At 36.1% G+C, this 27,013-nt stretch overlaps 2 protein-coding genes across 2 annotated transcripts in view; both read left to right on the top strand.

Moving 5' to 3' along the window:
- The first annotated feature begins 2,776 nt into the window (after positions 1-2,776).
- Positions 2,777-9,096, top strand: LOC121313526 (ras-related protein Rab-31-like). Its single transcript, XM_041246177.1, has 7 exons — positions 2,777-2,957; positions 4,256-4,335; positions 5,387-5,468; positions 6,276-6,347; positions 7,182-7,288; positions 7,813-7,922; positions 8,026-9,096. Exons 1-7 carry the CDS (start codon positions 2,922-2,924, stop codon positions 8,121-8,123), a joined length of 585 nt encoding a protein of 194 aa, XP_041102111.1. The 5' UTR covers positions 2,777-2,921; the 3' UTR covers positions 8,124-9,096.
- Positions 9,097-12,974: 3,878 nt separating this feature from the next.
- The window catches only part of LOC121313525 (vesicle-associated membrane protein-associated protein A-like), a 29,553-nt gene continuing 15,514 nt past the window's right edge, over positions 12,975-27,013 (top strand). The window contains exon 1 of the mRNA XM_041246176.1: positions 12,975-13,129. Within this exon, the coding sequence (XP_041102110.1) occupies positions 13,072-13,129 (58 nt within the window). The 5' untranslated portion in view covers positions 12,975-13,071. The remainder of the gene's footprint in view (positions 13,130-27,013) is intronic.

The following is a 27,013-nucleotide window of genomic DNA, read 5'->3' as shown; positions in this document are numbered from 1 at the left end:
CTGTTCTCATGCCTGGAGATCAGTGCTTGTGAAGAATCTGACTGTGGTGGACCTGGTAAATTGAGATCATATTGGGAAGATAGGATCTATGTCATTGTTAACAGAAAAAGTGTAAGCCCAGTGTATGAACTCAAGCCGGAAGATGGAAAAGGCAATAACAGAGTGCTACATAGAAATCTGTTAGTACCTTGTGATTATTTGCCCTTGGGTACTGCAGTGCAAAAATCAAGAAAAGAGAAGAAAACCAAGTCCAGCAGCAAACCGCAAATTGTTAAACAGTACCCAGGTGAAACCAGCGACAGACAGTGAAAATTAAAGTTTACAGTACTTCGCCCCATCTCAGTGCCATGTGCAAGCTTGTGACTATGAAATTGAACCTGTTGAAACAGATCAAGATAACTTGTTAAATCCAGAAGTAGGTCCTTTTTATCCACAAACTGTAGCTGAAGCTGTTGATCCTACCAGTACCCAAAGTGCAGATGAAGACCACATACCTGCAACCTTCGTCCATGATGAGGGTCAGCAGATTGCAAAAGATCTTGAGACGCACTTTCAGGATTATGCCACAGATGTGGACCAGCCTCCAACAGAGATGTATCCAGAGGGACCAGCAGCAGGATCATCAAAAGAGAGCAGAGTTCATATATATATATATATATAGTGTGTGTATATAATGATGTTCTTAAAGGATACATTAATGTGCTGTAATGAACAATGAAAGTGTAAAGATTAGTGAATTAAATATTAATTAACCTAAAGACACTGCTCTGTAAATGTTTGGGACAACATTTATTTTATGGGAAAGTGTATAATACCCTAGATAAAATGAAATACAATAGTACGGTAAATGAAATACATGTCAATACTACGGTCCTGGAATCTCCCCCTGTTTTAACCTATGAACTATTGATACTGAGATAAAGTTTTTCTTTATTTGAGTTTGTGTTCATAGACATTAATTTGAATGTTGTCGTTAACTGTACAGTTCTTAAAGTGACTGTCAGTTGTTGCAGAAGGGGCACTGAAGTGCAGGAATGGGTTTGCTTTCATCTGATCTTATTTTTTTTGTTTGGCGATTCTGTGGCGTTTTCCTCCTTCAAGATGTTGCTCCACTGCTTTTGATTTTTCCAATCTGTGACCGCTGACGGACATAATTTCTCTCGCTTGCAATCGAGCCTTGGACAGTTTCTGTGGTAAGGTACTGCGGAATGGTTGGTGTATATTTGTGTGGTGCCTGCCTTTCTGCGTATTCTAGGCAACATTGTTGCTTGGTAATTTACTCCTATTGGCTCTAGCCTATACCATACACCGCGATAATTAAACGTGCTTGTTGTCCTTTGTTAGGGTGAAGATAAAAGGCAGTACTTCTCTAGTGATGCTACTGGACACAAGCGATTTCCGGGCTCTTCAAACATGAATCCACGGTGACATTCTTTGTTCTGTTTGTAGGGATTTTTGTGATTTTTTGTGCTTTCGTTAAAAGTCATGGTGGCATACTTAACTCCGTTTTCATCTGTTTTTACAACAACATAATCTGCCAGTAGTTGTCTGTTTCCTTCTTTTCTCCTGCATCCAAAATGTAACTGGACATCAAACCAAACTTTACTCACAAGACCAACAGCTGTGTCAGGGTTCAGGACTTCAGAATGTTTGATTATTTGAAAATCTCTTTAAGTTATTGCATGATGATGTGGTGATGTCGTCTAAGTTTTTTTAATTTTACCCACAAACACGTTGTTTGAACTTGTGAATTCTGTGTCGCTCATTAGACACCAGGATAAACTTAAAATGTCTTAGATGTCTGTTCATACCAGCACGGAGCCCAGCATAGCTGCTGATTCCGTATTGCTCGCCTTTACAGTTTTGGACTGTGCCATAAAAATATCTAAGGATATTATTTAGCTCTTCTTTTGCAGCTTCTACTGCTACCCATTGATTGTCACCGGTGCAAACAACTCAAAAGTAATGCCTTCAGTGGTATATTCAATGACAGCCAGGTATTTTGACAGTTTTTTTTTTTATTTATATTATTTGTTTACCGTTATTTCAATAGGCGCAATGATACAATAGTGCCACGGGTCTAGTGATTTACCCAACAGTTACTATACCAGTGATTAAATCATGGTTTAGAACCACTGATTGGCCAATCAGCATGCAGCATTATAACAATCAGTTTTATAAAATGAAACTACTGTATGTGTTTGTGTGACACTGTTAGAGTTTTACACACCGACAGCAAAATAGAAATACTGACGAAAAGAAAAAACAACCGTCTACAAATGTGTGTAATAACATTTGCACCTCGACTCCATAACCGCCCCCTAGTGGTTTCAACCATTCAAATATGAACTAAATATAAAATGTTCCATATTACAAAAAATGGGGTTGATCTGACATCTTTATTAATTAATTAATTAATTAATTAATTAATTAATTAATTAATTAATTATTATTTGTTTATGAAATGTCTTGGTTAGATATACAGTATAAACTCAGTTCACACAGCTGGTGTCTATTAATCTATTAATCACAAACAACAAGTCCTGCTAATAAATTGTATGATAATTATAACAACAATCAATATAACGTGAAAAATACGGTGTGGTTTGTTAGTCTGACAGTGTTTACTGTCTGTAGTCAGAAGCTAAACAATATACTACAGCAAAGAGTTTGTTTTAAAATGACCATGATGCTGCTTAAAAAGGACAATGTACGTCAAATAAGTCTGAAAACAGTAAAGGAGGAACAGCACATTAAACCATGTGACTGACAGCGCAAATAGCTCCTACCGGTTTCCGTTATAGTGGGCAGTGATGAAGCCACTTTTTGGCAGGGTTTAACCAAGAAAGAAAAAAGAGGAACATGATTTAAAAAAACATACTGACAAAAAGAATCCCGCGAGAATCCAAACTAGGTTTACCATGGCTATAAGGGAACTGAAAGTGTGTCTACTTGGGGTAAGTAAAACGTTAAAAGTGAAGATTCCTTAGTTTCATTTTATTAGCTCAGCAGGCACTGAGGAAAGGGAATTTACATAATTACAAGATTGTGTTTCTCAGATTTTTTTTAAAAAAAACATAATCTGATATATGACGTAATTATTCTAGTTCCATTAGTTTTTAAGTAATGCTCAAACATGTATCGTACCGGTATAAAGCAGACAAAATAAGCTTTTTTTTTTTTTTTTTTCTCCTTGGCTGCGCAGACTGTCTGAAAGTACTGTACTTGCTGAGATTTGTCTTGTTTGAAAGTACCGTCTTGGAGCTGTGAAGATGCTGACAAAGCCGAAGATTTTAAAGTTCATAGATTAGCTAGAGCATTTGTTAAAATATTAGCATTTGGATTAAAGGTGACACTTTTAAACGTGCATTCTTTGTAAGGGAAACAGTCATATCAATTAAATATTTGTTATCAGCATTACGTCATGGAGTGGGTTGCAGTGTTCTCAGTTGTACTCTGATCAAAGGGAGGTACAGTTTACGTGTACGTGGCTTGTTTGACAATTACAAGGATACTCATCGTGTAAACAAGAACATATTTACTCGACAATAAAAATGATGATGACTTTCGTGCGGTTATTGTGGGATTACAATAGGCTGCTATATTTAGCATTCGGATAATTGAGCTTTTATAGATTGCTTATGTTTATATATTTTTTCACTGACTCCTAATTTTTTTTTTTTTGTGCAATGTTACAATGTTTCCTAATAAACTCACCAATCTACTCAATGTTTTTTTTTTTTTTTTTTTTATGTCAAATATTATCCTCGGTATTTGATATTTCTGAACTTAGTATGTTAAGTTCAAAGCTAATATGCATGACTTCATTACTGCATAAGTATATATTTATTTGCTATCCATAATGTCATATATGTGTACTGTATGATTAAATGAGTTGTTTTCTTCAGAAAGTGAAGTGCTAATTTTGATAAAACAATTGTTATGACATGATACATTTATAAAAAATGTATTGCCACAGGTGTATAAAAATAATAATATCCTGATATATAATATAATATAAACACGTGTTTGAGTTAATAAAATAATAATAAAAAAACACAGAGGTATCTGTAATTTTATTCTTAATTTCAATAATTCTGAATTAAATGTTAAAATGTATACACTGCACCAATGCAGTTTGATACAGGCATGGTTTGAACAATGCCTATTTTATCTCTTAGAGCTGTATTTGTATTTGTCCAAAAGATGGCAACTGTGAAAAAAAAAATATTATTATGCATTTAATCTATTCCAGGACACAGGGGTTGGAAAATCAAGTATTGTTTGCCGTTTTGTCCAGGATCATTTTGATCATAACATCTGTCCCACAATAGGGTAAGAACACAGTACAAACATACTGAACATGAGACTGAAAATATCTGCTAATATATGCCTCTCATTGTTAAGTGTATTTAAAAAACAAAACAAAACAACATCCAATCTTTCACTTTAATGTTACATGTATATTTCATTAGAATGGTAAGGTTTCAGTGTCAGTTAATTTAACCTGAAATGAAATATGTTTTAAAGTAATTGTAGCTAACAAAATAATTCCATAAAATTTATATTCATTATATAGGTCTCAAATATACATTTTCTTTTTTTTAATTTAAAAACATGGTAACTGATACTACACTTGTAGGTTAAAGACAGCTCTGTGTGGAAGCCATTTTTTAGACCAGGGGTCTCCAACCCTGGTCCTGGAGAGCCTCTATCCAGCAGGTTTTCTAGGTGTCTTTACTTTATCAGTGGCTAAAGATCTGGAACACCTGTTAATCTTGATTAACTGAGCCAATAATTGGTTCAGTTAAGTAACTGAGAGATTGGCTGAAACAAAAACCAGCAGCCACAGTAGCTCTCCAGGACCAGGGTTGGAGACCCCTGTTTTAGACTGTCATGTGACATTGTCCCTACCCATTCATTGGCTTTTGTCCTGTCATTAACCAGTCAGCTGCTTCCCCCATTCACTAATTCTTTCAGCCAGTAACATGCTTTGACCCAGAAGACAGTGCTGAAATTACCCAGGGAGTGCAAGTGCAAATAGATAACTCAAGAATAAGGCATTGAAACCAAGATGTTATTTTAACATACAGTAATACCAGATGTTTTAAATGAAAATACATGTGGGATATAACATTTGTGTTTCTTTTAAAACTTCACATTTTTTTGACATATGTAGCTAATGGAAGTGCAAAATTAGTTTTATGGATTTTTTTTTTTGTTAACTGCAATCACTTTATAACAAAGATGTGGTGATCTCTGCAATGTCATTAGCACATTACAATGCCTCACTGAATTTCTCAGTCTACCACACCCTGTTACTTACAGTTTTGCACAAGCTATAACGTGATTCATTTCCAAGACTAACTGTGTTCTTCCATTTCAGCGCATCCTTTTTGACTAAGACAGTCCCCTGTGGCAATGAGCTTCACAAGTTTCTAATTTGGGACACAGCTGGGCAAGAAAGGGTACGTTTAAAGACGTTGGATTCTCATCTCGTTTGGTATAAATCAAATCATTATTTGTAACACCATTCAAAAATATACTTCACAACAGTGCACAGGAAAACCCAATTGATGCATTAACGAACAGAAGTGTGTATAGGCCCATTTACAAGATACAAAACTGCACCATATTTATTTTCAGTCATGTTTTTAAATTAGTTAAAATGTTCTGAATCTGGTCCAACTCTACATTCAGAAACCGAGACAAAAAGAGTACAATGTTCATTATGAGACCATTTAACATTACTCAACATGCCTACAATAGAATGTGATTTCTAAACATTTTTAGTAAATGCTTACAGCTTACAGTAGATTATGGTGTTAAGCTATTGATACAAATGATAAGCTGTCTTTTTACAATTTGTGTATTAACACGTGTTTCAGTAGGTGAGGATGTTGACATTTATATGGTTAGTGGCTCGAATTATATATACAAAACAAAACTATATACCTTATACATTGGACCTAACTGTGAGAAATCTATTGCCATGACAATTCCATTTGTTTCAATTCCATTTAGAAGAAGAAAAAAAATTGAAAATATGTGTTTTTTCTGCTTCTTCATCTTGTGATTCCTGTCAACTTTTTGAATTTGGAAAATGGAGGGCATTATACATAAACATAAGGAATGGTCTGGGCAAAAGTTCTCAGATTAAATACTGTGGCAGGTCACTGTCGAAAATGGAAATGTGTCACTGCAGCTCTTCGTCCATTTTGAGTAACCCTGGGAGCTCTCAAGTCTTTTTTTATAGTAGGCACTTTGTTTTACAGTTTCATTCTTTGGCGCCTATGTACTACAGAGGATCAGCAGCGGCTGTTATAGTATATGACATCACTAAACTGGTAAATTGTCTTTATTCTAATATCTTTTGGTCTCTAAATGTTTTTCTTTAATTCCCATTTTGATTTCTGTGTAATAAGCATTTGACAAAAGTGGCACATTCAAACCCTGGTATAGTATAGGAGGTGGTGTATCTGGTATTGCAATACCTGACATCTGCAAAATGGAACTATTTGTATACTGTATGGTTACCATGTAGAAAGGGGGATTGTGAATCATCAAATTGTTGTATGCTTGGAAAGAAACATGAATCTAAATTCAGTCTCAGTTAAGATTCTCCAGACAAGGTATTCAAACCGTATAAAAGTTTAGAATAGTTTAGAATCATTACATCCCTTATTAGAGTACTGAAGCAGTAGTACAGCATGTCTCTCCTACAGAACCAAATCCTTTTATAGAATTCCAGTGAGAGAAACAGAGAAATCAAAGGGAAAGGTAACAGTACTAATGTGCTTTTCTCAAAGTGTAATGTCTGGTAGTGATGTAAACATAATTTCGGTATACTAATGACTACTACAATTATCATCCTTTCTTCAGTGTTATTTTTCTTCCCCCACTGGTAATAGTGGTGGAGTAGTGGAAATGTGTGTCTAGAGAACAGCATATAAAATTGAGATGAAACTTGCTAAGGACAGGTTAGAATTTGGGGGGTATGTGCAGGCTGGCTGTCCATATGCATGCATGTCACATAATTTTATATATTTAGAACATAAGTGCTTACTCAGTTGGAATGGTCCTTGGATAAAACATCTGTCTAGTGTAGGTCGTGGCATTACTTTTTCATAATACTGATCACTCTAATTTGACATACTTTTTTTTTTTTAATTTTATTTCAGGACTCATTTATAACATTAAAGAAATGGGTAAAAGAGTTAAAGGAGCATGGCCCAGAAGACATTGTAGTTGCCATTGCAGGAAACAAGAGTGATCTTGGTGACATCAGGTGAACACGCTCTGCAAAGAAATGGAAAAATAAACACAGCGGGGCCCATTTACCAGCATGTTACACAAAGTGATTTGTGAATGTGGCCTATGCTCATCTAAAATGAGATACATTTGGGGGTCAATTCAGTTGATCGAAATGATGGCAGATAGAAATACCTTACCTAATATACATAATCTACTCTTATCGTTTTTTAGATTAGGAATAATAACTCATAGCATAGAAGTATAGAGTAGATCTTTATTGTAAGTGGATGAAGACTTGCTGGGTAATGAATGGCTTGTGACATACACGGAAATAAATGTGTAATGAAATGCCTACCCTTTATATAAACTTATGTAACGTGAGAGTCACACATTTTCAAATAATGTTCTAATATATATGTGTGTTTCATCATGTGCATAGTGACAAACTAATTTGCTTCAGATTAATGCATGTCCCTATGATACATGGTGCAGATGCTTGTAATATTTTAATGAAGTCCTATGTGTACGTTACAGTCCTAATATTTTTTGCACTTACAGAGAGGTTCCTGTAAAAGAAGCTAAAGAATACGCTGAATCAATAGCAGCTATTTTTGTAGAAACCAGCGCTAGGAATGCTGTTAATGTTGAGGAACTCTTTAAAAAAATCAGTAAGTAATTTTAGTTTTCAAAACCGTTTTTTCTCATTCACCGTTCTTTGGAGGTATATATATATAAACTGGGAGATTGTAATCATATAATTGTGTATTTCAGGCCAGCTGATCCCACCACTGGATCCTCAAGAACTAGAAAATAATGAAACTTTTAAACTGACAAGACAGCTAGCACCACCTAGCAAACGCTGCTGCTAACAGGAGAAAAACACATTGGCGCAATCCAGGAGTCTGACATAATTTCAATCAAACATACATCTGAAACAATCTTTCAGAAACAATAATTTGTTTGTCATATTCCGGTTTTACGTCACTGTCTGAGATGAGGTATCTCTGTCCCTTGATGTCAAGGTTGTAATGCTACAGACAGTTGTCAATTTGAAGCTGACTTTCGTTGCCCCCTAACCAGTGAATGTTGTGCAATTTAAGCAGAAATGTAATCAGAATAGCATGCTATAGTGCCGTATGTTTTCATTACTGTAGATTAGAATGTAAATTTTGCCTGCCTGCACCTACTTAATCTTTTTCTTTATCATTACTTCTAATTGTTTATGTACAATTTTGCCAATCAGCATACTTTTTTTTTTACAGCAAAACTAAAGTGTCCTTCATCGATGAAGTCAGAAATAAATTAAAAGGGGGGTTTTTGGACAATGGAAGAATCTGCAGCTGTCAAATTCTGATGGTAATAGCTTTTAAAATGTAATTCTAATTCAAATAAAAAAAAGGATTCCATGTCCAGAAATGAAGTAATAGACCAGGAACTTAAGCAGAAGTTTTTTACAAATGAAAACAAAAAAATACTTCCCTCACAGAATAAAGAGACTCTTCTCAGGCTCATTCCCGTGTATGTAGACTTAATTATGTGAGATTAAGCTGTGAAAATGCACCTGTAATGTAAATGTATAATGTTTGGTGCGATGCAGTGAAATAAGAGTGAGCTGGGAGTGGTTCTTTCATTGCAGGCTGGATCTACATAAGAGTCACTAACAATACCTGCCAATGTGTTTTGTTTGAATAGTTATAGAGAAGTCGGTTCATTTTCTGAGTTGAATTTAAACTTCCTGATTCAAAATTCCTGACTCATCTATGACATGAATCAGTACTAAAGTCGTCTTATCTGTAGAACTGCAATTAATGTAGAAAAAGACATTTTAACAGTGCATGATTATATATATATATATATATATATATATATATATATATATATATATATATATATATATTCTATATCTCTATCTATCTATCTATCTATCTATCTATCTATCTATATATATATATAGATAGATAGATAGATAGATAGATAGATATGGTTTATTTAGTAGAATCTACTGATTTGTTAACAGCCATCCTGAAAGGATTGGTCGTTGGGAACTGAATTGTGATTTAGCCGTGCTAACAAGATGCTTTCTCTGGCTATTGTCATTCATTTAATTATATTATTAGCAACTGGCTACTTATCTATTTTGTGTCTGTGTTTAAGGACTAAGTGCCTTATAACGTAGCAGGGTGTGTACATACGGCACTATTCATGACACACTTGTTTTGTCACATAGGTTTTGCATATGTCCAGTTGTGACGAATCTTGCCAAGGACATTACAATAATCAGAAATCAAAAGGCATTACATATTATTTATGTGTCTGTGAAAGTGTAATATTGTAATTGTGTGCAATCATTTACAACAATTTGTTTTTGAAATGAGACATCAGTACACCATCACAGAAGAGAGGTAATGTGGAATGACCCCAAAAGAATGCTAAAATCAATGGTCACTCAAATGTCTTATATTAAATAGCAATGTAGTCTTACACATGTTAAATAAATTAAACACACTAGCCCCTATTAAGAGACATGGTTCTGTGTAAATAGTAGATTGTACTTATTGTTGCTTATACTGCTCAAAAGACAATAGATTAATGTTGCCATAGTGTCATAAAGTCATGAGATTGCTTGGTTTGGGGTGCTTTTGTTCATTGTTGCTCTACTGATCAAAACTTCTGTGGAAGTTGTTACTAAATGTTGACTGGTATTCTGAGTCTCTTATAATAACCTTCAGAAGGCAATTAATACACATATGAAGGCTTTCTCTTGGAACCAAACCCTTCAAGAATTACCCCCAGCCTAAATATTGTTTAAACCATTCTACAACATTTAATGTCTTACATCCTTACTGAAAGATGATCACCAACCTCAAGTCTCTTTTAATGTGTTCCAAAAGAAAATTGCATGTGCCAAATTAGTGTACCTTAATGTCAGTATTCAATCTCTGTATACCTCATCATATTGTTAAACCTGCTAAATATATTCGCTATGCAAATCTGCCTAATATTTTATCTTAACCTTATCTTATTAATAAACTTTGTTAATATTATTTCTGCTTTCTTGTTTCTTGCTTGAGTGTATGTTTCCTTTTAAACGTGTGCCAAAATTAGTCCCAATTATGCAGTATGTAATCACTTCATAACTCCAATATTGGTGCTAATACTGCCATGTTTTTCTTCATATACTTATTGTGACCTTTTTGATCAAAAGGGTGAGTAAATAGAGTTTAGCACATAGGTATCTTATTTAAAATAATCTTAATCAAATACTTTCCGATAGCCGCTGTGGAAACCACACTTTTCTGATAAACAGCTATAATGTTTACAGCAGTTGATGGCTCTTATTATTTTTGATAGATTGATGTATGTGTGAAACAGATCAAACAGTATGTCAGTATGTTACAGATAATGACTGGGAGTCAATGTGAACCCAGTTCCAACTTCTCTGTTGAAAATTAAGTAACAACTGACAATTTCTTAGGTACAGTTCATGATTTAAAAAAAAAAAAAAAGGTTGGCATTTTTAGAAGGCTATGAATTCATTTATTAGTTTTTTATTTTTCACACAGCCTTACCACACAGCACATAAAGGATGACATTGTGAAAAGGGGAAATTCTGCATCGGTTTCCGCTGTGATACACGTGCACTATTCACTACAGCACAGAGTAGCCCTGTGGAAGTTGATTGACCAACACTTGGTGGTTTTCATATCAATGTACTAGGCATGTTTCATCAGGCTAGCTCAAAAGATCAGGTAGTCTTGAGTGCAGATGTTAGTAGTGGCTAAACAAGACAATTCACTGCAGTATCGTTGCAAAGAAAAAGCCCAAAAACCTAGTAAACGGGAAACAGTAATGTGGACATTCCGGTTGAACGAGAAATAGGTAATGGATATGTGGCGGAACCTGATTCAGAATCAGCCCTACCTCTCATAGAAGGAGTTTCAAACATATTCCCCTTATAATGTCGCCCTTTAGCTGAGTGTTATACAGAACATTGCACCTCACATGGCCTTTTTGATGTTGGGGAATGGTTCCTGTCCATGATTCCATCTTTGACTGAGCCCCCCAGTGTTCTCGACAGTGAAGAAAAAATAGTCTTACTAGGTTTGATTAAAAGAATTGTAATACAAAAAATGAAGTTTCATCAGCATTTACCATCTAAACTCTACTTCAGAGTCAGTCTCCTCTCCTTAATCTACCTCTCTCAATAGTGAGAAAATCATGTACAGGCAATCTAGACAAGTGACAAATCAAATGGTCTTCATTTACACAACTTCTAAAACCTAGGTAAGGTAAAAACTAACACATTACGGATGCAGAAAAAACACTCCCTGTCTCCAATAATGTAAAAGAATATAATATGACCTATATTCTGATCCTTCGCTGATTGGGTGCCTTCTGTTGGTGGAAAGAAGGCATTTCTTTCGTTCAGTATATACTGAGACTTTTCAAAGCAGTTGAGGCATGAGTTTACATGACACTACATGGGGGAAATCACTGCTTCTCAAAATAATGGAACTAATGGGGATTTATCAAAACAGTGGCAGTAATGCCTCAGTCAATCAACACTCAATAAAATGCCACTTGTATTGCTTTGGTATTAGAGTGACAGAACTCCTCCAGGTTGCTGTTCAGATGATGTTGGTGTTAAACCCATCACCAGAGTGGCATTAGATAGACCAAGGAGGATGTGGGCTTAAAGCACACCATCTTCAGCAAAGTTATCTTAATACACTGGTCATCAATCGGCCTGGACATCTGTGGCTACTTTTGGCCTGATTGAAAGGACCCATTCTATCTTGACTTGAATCTGTTGTTATCCTGAAAATCAGCTATGGCAGCCAGACAGCAGCCAGTGCAGCCTATACAGTATGACCTGTGCATTTTAGGGGGAACCAAAATAAAAATCTAAAACAGACTTCAAAACGAACAAAAGAACATTTCTGAATGAGGTGTGGTCATTCGGCCCATCAAAACTCATCCGTCTGGTTGTAAGGAACACAATGATTAAATAGCAACAACATGGCTAGCCAACCCGGTCCTGGTATGTGTTGTTCTTAAAGTTTTGCTTTGAAGCTAAATCAATTCAGCTTAAGGTTAAATAAATTCAATGTATCGCCATATTCCTGGGATTAGTGTTTTTTCTTAGTTGGAATCTCTCCAAGGCCACAATACCATTTTGGATAGCCCCTCAGTATTTTTTTTTTTTTTTAAATATAAAACAATAACCCACAAAACAACATGCTTTTGTCAACTACTGGTATATTGTCATTATCTACCTAATAAAATAATTGGTTACCATTTAAATAAGCGGGAATTTTCACCTTTAGCACCATTAATGATTTTATAATACTGTAAGTGAGCACAAAGCAATGCTTGTTCGTGTTGAAATTGGAATAGTATAGTGGTTCAAGATATGGTTAACTAGTAAGATTGGTTTATTTAATCAAAACAGCAGCTATGGTAACATCAAAAATGTGTGTTACAAATTTGCACAAGCAAGAAAATAAGCACTGTGTCGGGAATCTAGAACAAGACTCCCTTGTGTTTCCGCTGTTTTAGAGAATGAAAATACAAATGCATATACAAGCGTATAAATGGGTTTTGACTGAGGAAATACGGTATTCAATCAAAAAACGAGACCCCCATGCCTGTCACCTCTAACACTTATTCTCGGTAACGCGCCCCACACACACGCGCGTTGGTATTGGTGTGCTCGCCTGTGAGGTTCAGTCAGTGACTCAGTGCTCGTCCTGGTTGTCAGATCAGGAGCGACTGCTTGGCACTTTCTGCTCCGCCATCACCGACCTTACAGCAAATATGTCCAAACTGGAGCAGATCCTCATCCTGGAACCTCCGATCGACCTCAAATTCAAAGGTAAGGACACGTCGCTGCAGTCGTTGTGCGAGACAGACATTCACAGCCGTCCTGGAACACCTGAAACTGTGGAGAAATTCACCCACCCCCTCCTCCTGTTATTGCTAGCAAACCGCCATCGCCATTTTGAGAAAGATAGCGAGAGTCGGCAGGCCTTAGTTGTGCACCGGACTCCAGTAAGGGAGGAAACCCGTCTGGCATGCAGGATGGACAATTCAGCGTCAGTGATTAAATGGAGGGTGCAGGTTTGACGAGGGAACGCGTCGTGGTTGTGTGAAGTGTATGACCGGGTAGCTTTGGTCTGAACCGACACACACACATGACCAAAATATGTCTTCCCTGTCATCATTTTATGGATTCAAAGTATGTTGACCGGTGACTTTCGGGATGGGATACCGGTACTGAACAGTATATTATTGAATATTTATTTACACAAGTTTTGTGTTTGTAGCAGATCACTTTATCGTAATCTCATTGATAAAATAGACCGACTGTCTGCTTGGTATTTATTTTCTGTTGTGTGATTTTTTTTATATATATTTTTATTCGGGTCCCAAGCAATACGGTATCGGTAATTTGTGGTTTCTAAATGTTATATTTTCTATAAACATTATTATTTAGTACAGTATATAATTGTTTTTTTATAAGTAGTTAAACACGTACTGTTGGGTGCTTGGAACACGTTAACATGAACAAATTAATATTTTGATGCTAAGTGCCATTGAATGAGATAAATTGATAAAGCGATGATGACATGCATGCGTTAAGTTATAAAGTATACATTTACGTATGTAATGCTGTTAGTAAATCATATACATTTAAATCACCACATTAAATTACTTGTACGCCAAAATAAAAAGAACAAAACCGTGGCAAAAATAACGTGACAACACAGTGTTGATGTAGGTAGTCACTAATATTTATTTATTTATTTATTTAATTTTTTGGCCCATGTTTTTTTTTTTTTTTTTTTTTTTTTTCCGTAGAGCAGTGGGCACACCCTAGGGTGCCTATTACGTAAAGTAATCCTGATTGAAAGAAGGCTGCAGCTGTTCAATAATATTGTAAAATAATTCGTGAACTGGTTAAGGTGCAAAAACACACGTTATGTGTACAAACCAGGGCCTAGATTCGCTTTCTGTACTCCTTTCCCCCAGTTTACTCACAGTGGTCCTGCTGGGATAGGAGTGGTTTTCCCACAATGGTAAATATAGATCTTTTATAAAACAGTGCTGCATCTTTTCATCAATATGCATCTTTTGTCTAGGATTGCCCAGAACCCACCACAGTACTGCCACTTATACTTCAGTCATAAATAAACATATTATATTTGATGAAAGCTTTTAAGGTGTCATTCTCTTTGTTATTTTTGGCTGACTTGCATTCATTCTCTTGCTTTTTAATAGGGTGCTTAGGGGTATCAGGTAATAATCTGAATGCTGTCAGGCAGTTACTTGCAGAAAGTGGAACTTTTTTTTAGAATGATATATCTTGAAAATACACACAGGCTACATATTCCTTTTCTTTTTTTTTTTTTTTTACAACTGTAGATATGTTACTTAAATTTGTTAACAGTGTCAACCGTAATCTTCAAAGTAAGTATATCGCACACGTGGTACAAAAGAATTTTCTTAAAACTCAACGAAAGGTCGTGAGTTTTCGGTTTCCAAAGTTCAAAACTTTGTTATCACAAAAACATATGTAAATGCTGTAGATTCAACGCCATCTATGGGATATTCCCTTAAGGTTACAACTGCATTCCTGACAGCTATATAAGACGAAAGTTTTGTAACATAATCAATTATATATATATATTATATATATATAATATATATATATCTATATAATATCACCCACACCCACACTTTTTGGTTCAGAAGGCAATTCTCACTCTTGCGAGATGGACGCTCTACGTCCAGACAACCTATCGAGAATTATCTATTATCAAGACAGCTAAATTTGGATTCTAGCTTCTGACGCAGAATGATAATTGCCTTAGCCCCGTTTTGAGTGTCATGCTCATGCTTTTGTAATGTTTGCTTTACCCCGTGTGATTGGATAGTTTGGTTATTTTGGACGGTGCCTGAGTCCACGTGTAGTGTTTTTCATTGGTTGTTCTCGTTCCGACGCAGCCCCTTATTCTCCATTGGTCTGCTGTTCCGCTCCCTGTAGGCTGGATTTGTGATAGACTGGTTCCTGTCTAAGGTGTCAAAGCACCCAGAACTGTCTGGCTTGCGGTGTTTGTTTCGTTAGCCCGCTGAGGGTGCTGTTGGTCCGTGGTCTGCTTACCAACTATGGTAAACAGAACCATGGGAATACCAAATGATGGTAAACAGTTCAGGGTGCAAGCGCACTCGCAGGTGCTTCAAACAATAATTCAAGAATAGAAGGCAAAAAGAAAAAGGGAAAATAAAACTAACAAAACTACAAAGAAAAGGTGCTGCACTTTGCAGCGATATCCCGGTCGCCGCTGCCGGTTCAACCCGGATCACCGACCTACGCTGCCGGCTAGCTAATCTGCTCAGCTATAATATTCTGGGGTCTTCCCAAGGGTTCCCCACCCTCACTGTCTCACTCTGAAATACTCCATTTCGTTCTCTCCCAACTGGTTGTTGGTCCTGGACCAGCACTTCCGCACTCCCGGCGCGTTTAAAAGGGCAGACCTGAAGAAACAACAGAGCGTTAACTTATAGGGCTAACAATCTCCCCAAGACTCGCCTCTCAGCCATTCAGAGAGGGGGAAAGTCCACACACCCACTTTCCCACCGACCGGACTGTAGCAGATCTCCCCCTGCTACAGTCCGGTATTTAGTTTACGACTCTTTTTAAAAGCATTCTTTGTCAGTGGGGGAGTCGGTGACCAGAAACCAAGAAGACACAGAGAATGGTTTAAGATCCCCCCCTCCTGTATATTTAATTTCTATTACTCAGAATGATATTATGACCCAATCTGATGCTACAATGCTATGCTTTCTGTATGTTGGTATTGTACAGTCTAACATTTATAGTATGTATACATTACTTAGGGCTTGTCTTTTCATTAATTTTTCGGTGCTTTTTCTTTTTTTTTTTTTAGCTATTTAAGATACCCCGAAGACGTTTTTTTCAGGGCTTTGCTTTTTGAATGAAATTTTTGTTTCCGGTTACTTAACAAACTGCTTAGGCATTTTTTTCTTTTTTCTGTCACAATATGTATAGTAACTCGACAGCACTTGCACACTTAAGTTGTACTGTCTTTCCTTTGCTGTCTTCCACAACGAAATCCTTATGGTCACAGGCACGTTCTTGTGGAGTTTTTGTGTATAAGTTTTCAATTCTGTTTTAAAGCCTCTGTATGTTAACTGTAATACATCTTTAAATCCCATGAAGAAGCCTCCATTCCTAATTGTAGTCTCGTTTTATATCTCATAAGCAGAGAGTCCAATAGAAATGTAGGAATTTGCGGCCACTCAGTAGTTAGGGCGGGTTTAAAGTATTCAGAACAAATCAATGATAGATACAAGTCCGGAACGGGGGACATTGCCCAGCTGCACTGGAAAGAGTATTTTCTTTGTAGTAGTAGAGTTTTTTTGTATGTTTATTGGCTATACACTGATTGTCATTTTTTTTTGTAGACCATAAGGTCTAATTATAATAAAAGGGTGTTGCTGTTTTTTAGCCCACAGTTTCTAGATAATACAGATCTAATTTTGGTGTTTTGGGTGCTGCTCTAAAATTGCAATTTTCTACTTTTGACCTTGTCCTTTGATTTAATAATAAAAAAAAATTGTGACCTATCAAAACTAAAGACATGCACTCATAGACCACACATACCAAGATTTCTGTGCATTCAGCCATATTTTTTTAATTCTGTCGGCATTTAAGAATCAGTGTTTTAGGTACTGACAGCATTTGAACGTTAGAAAGATCCAAACTTTTATTTTAGATTCAATTGCTTGTCTTTCTAGTTCCTCAGCCATTATGAGATGTAATATATTAGTTTGTCCCAGGGACAATGACCAACAGTGGAGAAACAATGTAATGCTACAGTAAATGATCACAAATTCTGTGTGTAATAGCAGTTTATGATGCAAGTTACACACATGCTGCCAATACCAGAAAATTATCGTCTAGGATACAGAGGCTTTCATTGCTCATTTAATGCAGCCTTAACTTTGTCATGATATATTCGGGTGAGTGGATGACTCGAACAAATTGACGTCTCCCTGTGAAATCAACTACCAGGCTGCCATGGTGGGCAAGTTTAGGTGAATGGAAAAAACATTCTGCTACAAGCAGTTCTTTGTTTTGTTTTGTTTTATTTCTCTATCTGTAAAGCATCATGCATGCCAATATTTAATGCACTGCAGTAATTTGAACTCCATTAACTTGCCTCTTTTTTTTAACCTCTTCTTTGTAAAACTACATAGATGTTAGCTTGTTACTGAATTGCACAGCAGGATCAGCTGAAATTCTCCTGGAAGACTGTAGTATTGTCAGATTTATATATATATATATATATATAGGGTTCGAAATTAACACCTGCCAAATGCGTGTTAATTTCAGGTACTTACACGCCACAGTGGCGAGTACGTTTTTGTACACAACTGACTTAACACTTTGAATGCCAGCGGCTCTGTGCCAGTGGTACTGTGAAGTGATAGGACTAGTTTTCCATGCAGTCCGTCAGCATCTCTCTCCTCATTATTTAAGAATTGAGGTTAGTTTCTGATATTAATTAAATCTAAAAGGATTTTTATAAACGACTTCTGTTAATAAGATAGTACAAATATTATTCTATGTCATTCTTTTTTAGATGTAAATCGCTGTTAACGAGACCTTGTAAATGCTTATTTGCTAAAAATTAATGCGTACTAATGTTTTTTTTCAGATTTATTTACAATAACGTCAACTATTATTTGAATGTGTGGAAAATATTTTGCTGGATAACCGATCAGGAAAATAACTTAGTAATTTTTCAGTGTTTCTATGTGAAGGGCATAGCAGGCATCTTGTCAGATTGAGTGCCGTGGGAAACATACAGTTCGAAACAAACCCCCTCAAAGATGTCGTGGGCTGTATTGCCTTCTCGCTGTGATCACTTTTTACAAATAAAAACGCTACACCAGAACAGCAAAAACAGTTCAGAAAAAGTTTGTAAAATGCTGAACATTATTTTCGTTGAAAATAAGAGGCAGGTAGTGCTGTCTATTAATGTCTTGAATTACTCCTCCTTGTTTATTTTTTATTTTTAGAATGGCAAAAAAATACACCTCAGGCTGTTGGTCTTCTATCTGCCTACCAAGATAGTGAGCCCGAAAGTTGTGATCCTCAGGACAGTTTAGCTAGCGAGAGAGGAAGAAATGAGGTAGGAGAGAAGGAAATTAAAAAAGCAAAAACAAAAAAAAAACAACTAAACTGTATTGTATGCAAATGTAATCATATTTGTTCTACAGATCTACCAAATGAAGACATAAACAAACTCTAGGGTTTTCTTGTATTATATTTGTATGGCTCACACTCATCTATTTACATACCCCTTTAGGTACAGTATTCTTATTCTTTATGGCCACACTTTCTGTTAGAACCTTTCCAATCTGCAGTTTGCACTCATACTATTTGATAACAAAAAATAAAGTTTATCAAGGATTTGAATCACTGTTGTAATTTTTTGGGGGGTAACTGCAGAAAATAATTATCAGACTTGTGAATGAATATTAGGCTACTGACAAGCTCATACTGTCCAGATTATAACATCCCAATTTTTTAGTGTGTGGAACTTTTTGTGTTGAAAACAAAAACTTTAAGGCCAATTAATGACTCAAATGTGTAATTGTTAGGTAAACTAGTAATTGTATTCATTAGTTTATTTATTGTACTGAATGAAGTATGAATTATATTATAGTAGGGGTCTCTACAATATTTAGTTTTTGGGTTGTAGTGAAAATATTGTATTTATTGAATGTATATAGTTAATTTACATTACACATGTAAAAAGTTAAAATTTGCTTTTCAATATGCATCTGTGGTCTCCATATATATTAATTTGAACAACTTGCATTGTTGAAATATTTATTGTTGTTGATGTTTTGTTTCTGTGTGGTAAATTTAAAAATAAATAAATAAATACATAGTATATAACATAGTTTTCAAACATTATCATCTCCTGAAGATACGTGGCGTATAAAGTACCGTATAAAATAATTTATTAGGAAATTATTTAACATTTACCTTTATTGTACAGATTTACCCAGTTTCAGACAAATAATAAAATGCGTACCTTTACAACCAACCATTTCATAGCTTGCAAAGGAAACGTATTATACTTTTGTCTTTTTTATTTATTTATTTTAAAGATATTCAAGGATATAACAGGCTGTTGTGTCGCTGTTCAGTTTATACTTTCTACCGGCAATCGCCCTGCTCAAACTGCAGACAGTTCAAATCAACTGAACTTTGACCTCATCACTATAGTTATTACAACGCCAAATTGGATGAGCGGTTGTTTGTCGAGAAGCTGCTCAGTGTCTATCCCTACGTATATGCAGTCGATAGAGCTGTTTATAAAGATCAAATGAAAAGAACGCTGAATAAATACAATCAACTTGTGAGTATTTTAACCTCACCGAAAGTGTAACCAGTGAAGTTGTAATTAATGCAGCGACTTCTGTTTTAAACACTTTGTATATTTTGAAGTGCCCCAGGTCCAACACATTGTTGTTGTTATTATTACTGTGCTACAAGATTTGTTTTTGAAGTATAGCATAACACGTCCAATATTTTCTATAATAATAATAATAATAATAATAATAATATTAATAATAAATTGCTTGCTTCAAACTATGAAAAAGGGATTCAAAAGATTGCTAGTAAACTATAATGCAACCACGTTATAAAGTAAACTTGAAAAAAGTAAGCTTGAAAAAACATAGTAAGTTAATGCTTAGCAGATCCTCAGTCAAAAAGTGTGACAATAGAAAATATATGTATATATTTTTTATTTAAATTTTCTTATAATAGGGTTGATGAACAGAACGAGCTGTGATATCAGGTGGTTCAACTGATAGCGTAGTCATAGAAGAGGAGCTAGTGTATGTATGATTCTGCCAGAAAGGGCTGGTGACTGCAGTTTGTGCACATGCAGTCTGTGGAGAGGGCAGATGCCCTACATATCTCAGAAGCTGTATCTTCTCTCGTGAGGCAGATTGTTTCAGACCCTGTTGAGACGGCTCATAATTGTTGCTTCGTTTTACATTTTCTTTTGTCGTTGCCCCCCGGAACGATGTTGATTGGTAAGATGTCTGTGTGGCCATTGGATTTTTCCATCCACTAGCCATGGTGGCTAGTGCATGGAAAGGTTAATTTCAAGCCCTGATATTGTATTAAACCACTTCACTTTTCTGTACCAGTGTCAACAATTCTGTAGACCTGACACTAATGTAGCCTAAACCATGCTTTTCATGGCTTCTCTTGAAATTATGCGAAGCAGTAGCAGAGATGCTTACTTGGCTTTTTTTTTTTTTTTTTTTTTGTGCTGCGATATACCAGTTTACTTGCTCTCAGATGTATTCAGATTTGATTTATTTATATTTATCTTGAGCGCCAAGAAGTGTTTTTCTGTTGTGGTTACTGATGGCTAAATGCTGCAGGGGTGAAATTGCCATGTTCAATTTAAGTTGTTATTTTATTTCTTGATTTCAAATAATATGCTTGCACAAACTTGAACAATTGTACATTTTGCTTTGAGAATGAGCTCTTTTATAGCACACGATTCAATATGGAGGATTGGTGCCAGGCAGTAGAGAGGGATTTTTGCTTCTCTAAGTCTAATACAGAGACTGCATACTAAACTGTTTCCTTCCCCCTATAGCTAGTGCTGTTGGTCGCAGAGAGGACTTGGAAACAATAAGTTACTTTTTAAAGTACATTTTCACTTCAACAGTTTAGGAAATAAAAATGTTATCTCGGTGATTATCTGTACTGTGAGGTCTAGTGTTTTAAGTAATTGCAAAAAAAGCTGAGGTTCAAGTTTTTGTAAATTGCTTGTCTTGCACTGTGGACAGTGAGCAGTTGATAATTTGGTAACCTGTGTATCCTGATGGCTTTTGTTATTGGTTAGATTGAGTATGACAGTAAAGATTGTCATACTAGTAAGATTTTAATTTTAACAGTGCAGGGCTATTTAAGCAACCCTTTTATGAATTGAGAAAATAACCAGGCTTTGTTATTGTCACCTTGCTTGCCAGATGTCTCCACTCGGGGACCCCTGCGAACTTGAAACTTTTAACATTAAAATCTTCATTAGACAGTATATTGAAATATCGAAAAATTGGACAGCATCCAAGGATTCATAAATGTGTTATGGCAAAGGTGTTTCAGAGCAGCAACTCGAGAGTTGTATCATTCAGCTTACTTTCCTGCATGTGGACAAAATGGAATTGCTTGTTGCAGAAAGACAGCAGAACCTTTATCATTTGTTTAAGTGTTTCAGTACAGTCAAAGGCATTCTCAAATGCGTGCGTTCAGACGAGGAGTGCCAAAAAAAGTTGATATGAAATGTTAGGCATTTCAGAGGGAAGAGTGAGAAGCCAACATCAGTTCCTGATGCGTCTTATGAATTCTGGAGATCATCACCCATCAGAATATTTACCCCTCCTTGAGTTAGTGGTATCTGTTGAGACCTACATCCAAAGAGTTCTATGTTACTTTTAATCCATAATCAGACAGGAACGAAGTCTCATAATAGTCATGAACTGTGTAGTACCCTGTGCTTTTTTGAGTTACGTTATCTCACTAGCATGGTTTTCGAACCCCAAGTGTTAATCACAAAACACTCGCGGATCTAGGCACCCAAGACAGGCAACCGTTTCAACGTGAGATTGGCTGTTTTATGAACTATAATTAGTGCTGGAATAAACAACCAGCTATTCAAACGAATATTTATTCACATGTATTCGGATATAATAATCGGATGTCCGTGTTCGCTACAAATGACAAAAATACCTTGTACTTATTTACCATCTCACCAGAATTTGCACAATAGTTAGGGTTAAAAGAGTTCTGTATGATGTGTGAGATTCTGTGTTTTTTTTTTTTTAATTATATATGACACACATATAATAAAAAAAAAAAAAACACAGAATCAACACAGCGCTCTTTATCCTCTATTTATTTGGACAGCAGAAAGTAAATAAACCAGATTATGCGCACGCATAGTGATCTTTATTGAAAGCCACATCTGGGACAAAAATGCACTGTGCAGCTTTAGAGTGAGAATCTCATGGGACAGAATAAGGGCATGCTGAAATGCCTCGCTTAAACAGTGCCCAACTTCCTGAAAATATTGTGTAGTGTAGATTTTTATACAGGCTATATATATTATATTTTGTTGCAACTTTCTGTTATGTGGCATGTAATAAACGAGAACCAAAACAGTGAATTTTTTCCTCTTCACTTTACATAATTTCCATGTTTTTGTTTTACTTGAAGTGTTTAAAATTAAATTTTTGTTTGCTTGTTCAGTACAAAAAGGCACAAACCTCATGTTTACTGTACTTTATTAAAAGTGTTTACTGTTTACTGTGAAGAAACAGCAATGGCAAGGAATTTAAAAAAAAAGGGCATTGTGAACTTTATGTATTATTTATTTTGGGAATAAACAAACAACGTTTTAACTTGAACAGCTGTTTGGCATCCTTTGTTTTGTAATCAATTCACTGGGTTAAAGTGAGTCCTACACGACTTATTCTTTACTCCTGGGATACTTTTCTATTTTAACGTGTTGCATATTATAAGGTCTTGTTGAAAAATAAAGGCACACACACAAGGTCCATGGCCACACTCCCCTGCCCCTGCTACTGTGCTGTCACTGCCTGCGTTCAGAGCAATATAATGGCTTTTATTACTTTTTGAAAAATGAACGAATATCCAAACATGAAAAGCCCGTGTTCATCCCTGGCGCTAGCTATAATTAGTTCTGCTCTTACCCCGACTTCCAACAATGGAAATAATAATGCTCTTGATTCTACGTGTTTTAAACACTGCATTAAATACTGCTTTACAGTTTTCTGGTAATATACATTTTGCATATACATTTGTTTAGAAAATCCATAAGCTAACATGATGTTACAGTTACATACTGCCTGAATGTTACTACGTTTCATTAATAAACCACTAGGGCTGTGTTTGCAGGTTTGTTTGCTAGCCAGGAATTTAAAGGTAGTTCTAAACCTTCTAAAAGGTTCGCCAGGTGGCGTTCACACACTGTTTGTTTGTTTGTTTTTTTCCTCTTGACAGAAACTGTTTGACAATGTGTGAATACTATAAATCGCACATTAAATGTCACTTGCATGCAAAATTTGATGACGATAAAACCGTGGTATGTAAATAATTATGCCAAACAAAATTGCTGTACCACAAAAAGTTCAATGCTTCACAGTTTGAATTGAAAACATTCACAATTACTATGGATGGAGCTACTGATGACAATAAAAAGCAAACATCCATAACAACATTAGCTATAGATTTGGCTGAACATTGGGCATGATCACGTTATCCCCGATGAGGACAGTGCGTGTGAGTCGTGAGTTTTGAAATCGATGTAAGATTATCCCAATACTGTGATGACCTATAAAACAATAACAGCAAGGCTGGAAAAACTTAAAGAAAACCGTGTTGCAGCTGTTCATACAAAACTTTCAAAGGGAGAAAAAGTTGCAATTACGATAGACCCATTCCCCAATCTACCCATAGGTGGAAGAATTTTATCACTTGAAATTTGTTCTGTAAGCTTTTGGACCGACTGGCCAGTTATGTTTAGCACAGTTTTTATTTGTATGTTGGAACTACCGCAATAAAGCAAAGGACAGTCGAGACACACTTCAAACAGTAAAGCTTAAAAATCCCACCGCTACTATCAAAGACTGCAAACTTTTAAATCTGAGGCAGACTTTTTAATATCAGTGTAACAGGGAGAGATCTGTGCTGACTCTGCTGGCGTGTTCACGGGCTGCAGGAAGAGGGCGGCAGTCGCCCAACAGCCGCCTGTGAGTCATGGCAATGACACGGGGAGGTGGGAAAGTGTGTGTGTGGACTTTCCCCCTCTCTGAATGGCTGGGAGGCGGGACTTGGGTGATTGTTGGTCCTATAAAATAACGCTCTGTTGTTTCCTCAGGTCTGCCCACTTAGACGCGCTAAGGGTGCGGACGCTTTGATTCGGGACCGGGAATCAGCGAGACAGAGAGAGAGAGCGCGGGGAACCCTTGGGCAGACCCCGGCGTATTGTGAAAGAGCAGGCTAGATAGCCGAGAGAGTAGGACGGTGATCCGGGTCGTGCGGGTAGCGGCGACCGGGATAACGCTGCCGAGTGCAGCACCTTTTATTTGTAGTTTTATTACTGTTTTATTTTCCCTTGTTCTTTTCGCCTTCTGTTTTTTCATTATTATTTCTTTGAGCACCTGCGAGTGCATTTGCGGTTCGTGTACCAGCTGTGGTATTTCCGTGGTGCTGTCTATCATCGTTGATAGGCAGCCCACGGTCAACAGTGCCCTCTGCCCTCTGTTTGAAATTTTAGGTGTTATATACTGGATGTCAACCTCCAAATAATCCAAGTTCAAATTTATCTGTCCTCCTTTTACAGTTACTTAATTAACACTAACACCACCATAGCTGCTTTTTTAATGGCTTTTGCAATTCAAATTGAAATCTTTCTGTGTATGTGCATGTCCTTGTTACTAAATATTTGAATTAAATACCCATACGGTGTTTCAGCTGCAAACACGTAAAAATTAATATGTTATAAGCACTTGCTTCTTCAATACAATGTAGCTAACCATTTAGTCTGGCCTTTGTAATAAAATCAAAGTCATTGTAAAAGAACATATTATATACTCCTGTCAAGTGCTGAAACATTAGTGAAAGTCATTGTACACATCATTTATTATTATTTTATTAGCAGTTGTCACAAAATATACACATTGAATCATAATACAGTGTGATATAGCTGCGCTACTTACAGTTGTAAAAATGTTTTTTAAAAATGTGCTTATTCTAAGCTGTCTTCACAAATCAGTGACGATTAGGACTGATGCTAAACGAAACTGTTGCATTTTACAATGCAACGAGGTACGGTGTGGATATACTGGATCACATGGCACGGTTGTATTCTGTCAAAGGTGGTACTCGCAGGTGGCCTGTGGCTGTTTTTTTATATTGCTTTGGACCTGGCAGCCATCAACACTTTGGTTTTATACAAGGAGTGCACTGGCAACACAATCACTCAGAGGGGACTTCATTGTGCAGCTAGCCCTGGAGCTACGGCAGAGACATTTTCATAAGAGACACGAAAGCCAGCGTGTTTTCTGCTTAGATTGTGCTTAGAAAGCTGTAATAAGTTGCATAAGTTATGTTATTTTTGTTTTATGCTATTTTTTTGTGCATACAGCTTTCTACACCTGTTTACGCAAGTTAATTGCGTAAAGTTTATTTTTACAGGTTTTCATGGTTATGTGCTTTTTTTGAAAAAATAAGAAAAAAATTTAATTTTCAATGTAAATAGTGTTCTGCTCTGAACGTTAAGTATGATGTTCAGAAATAAAAATATGAAGTTGTATCCAATTGTTTGTTTTTCATTTTCATGTCGAAGCAGATTTAAAATGGAGCCACACATTTTGTGGGTGCGGCGGTTGTATGTAGTCAGAAATCTTGGCTGTTCTAGTCTTAAAAAGCAGATTTAGGAGGCAACATGATAAAACATAACTTATTCGCCAGTTAGTTACTTATCTGTGATTAGAAAACACTTCCAAAATAGATTTGTAGTACAACAGTCTTTTTCTGTGACAAAAAATGTATCCACAGAGTGGCGCAGCACTGCGCAGGTGCACAGCAGAGACTTTAATGGAAGCCAGTCCCACCCCTGATTAGCAATCAGCCTGTTAAAGCTTGTGAGAACCAGCTAGAACCAGTTTAATTTGCTTATAGTTAGTAGATGTATGTATCACCTAAAAGGGTAATCAAAATATGATCATTAAACATAAGAGTGCCCCAAAGTGTCCAATGAACTCTCTGCGTTTTATCTTTGTCCATGAAGCGGACAAGATCCAACCACTGAGCGATTTAAAAAATATCTGGTATACTTGCAGGCCAGTAGGAAAAAAATAAAACCAGTAACATAATGGCAAAAATTTGTTTTAAAAACATTTTTCTACACTCATTTTATAGAAGTGCTCATAGGCAACGTTGTTATAATGGAGGGCTATATTATTAGTTAATTTTGGAGTGCTTATGTGGAAGGATGCATACAAAACAAATTGTTCAAATAAATGATAATTGTGCGTTAACATTAGTCTTATTGCTTGTTAGGTCTATTGCTTACATTAACAGTTTCAGTTTTTGCAAATACTACAATGCTTTCTTGTCACTAATGAGGGACTGTTTTTAACTAATATGTGAATAATGTATGACATTTAAAGAGTGCAAAAGGATCGGACTACCATGTGCTAGTTGAATTTCTTTTTATAGATTTTCTTTTTTTTTTTTTAAACCAATTAGTCTTGGAAATGCTAGTTTTGAAATACATTGTAGTTTAACCCTTTTGCAGTCCGTTTATTCAGCACCTGTCAAGTGCGTCAAGTCCAGTTTATTTTCACACAAGCTGTTTATTTTACATGCGTTGTTTCAAAGTAATTTTATTCACAGTAAAACAGGTTTAAAAGGCACTGCATAGCAACAGGACACTCGTTACTGCATCTCCAGCCCTACCCCACTCCTTGTTTGCTGCATTTATCACATATCTCTTCATAGTAGTGCATACTAATAAATCAATGAAAGGTTGGTTTTAGTGCATCTGCCTTTTACTTCATAGTGCTGGCATTGTTCTTGGCTTTACAGTAGAGTGTACAATTGTTT

Source organism: Polyodon spathula, chromosome 3 (genome assembly GCF_017654505.1).
Source record: "Polyodon spathula isolate WHYD16114869_AA chromosome 3, ASM1765450v1, whole genome shotgun sequence".
Taxonomy (NCBI): domain Eukaryota; kingdom Metazoa; phylum Chordata; class Actinopteri; order Acipenseriformes; family Polyodontidae; genus Polyodon; species Polyodon spathula.
This window is presented reverse-complemented; position numbering and strand designations above follow the sequence as displayed.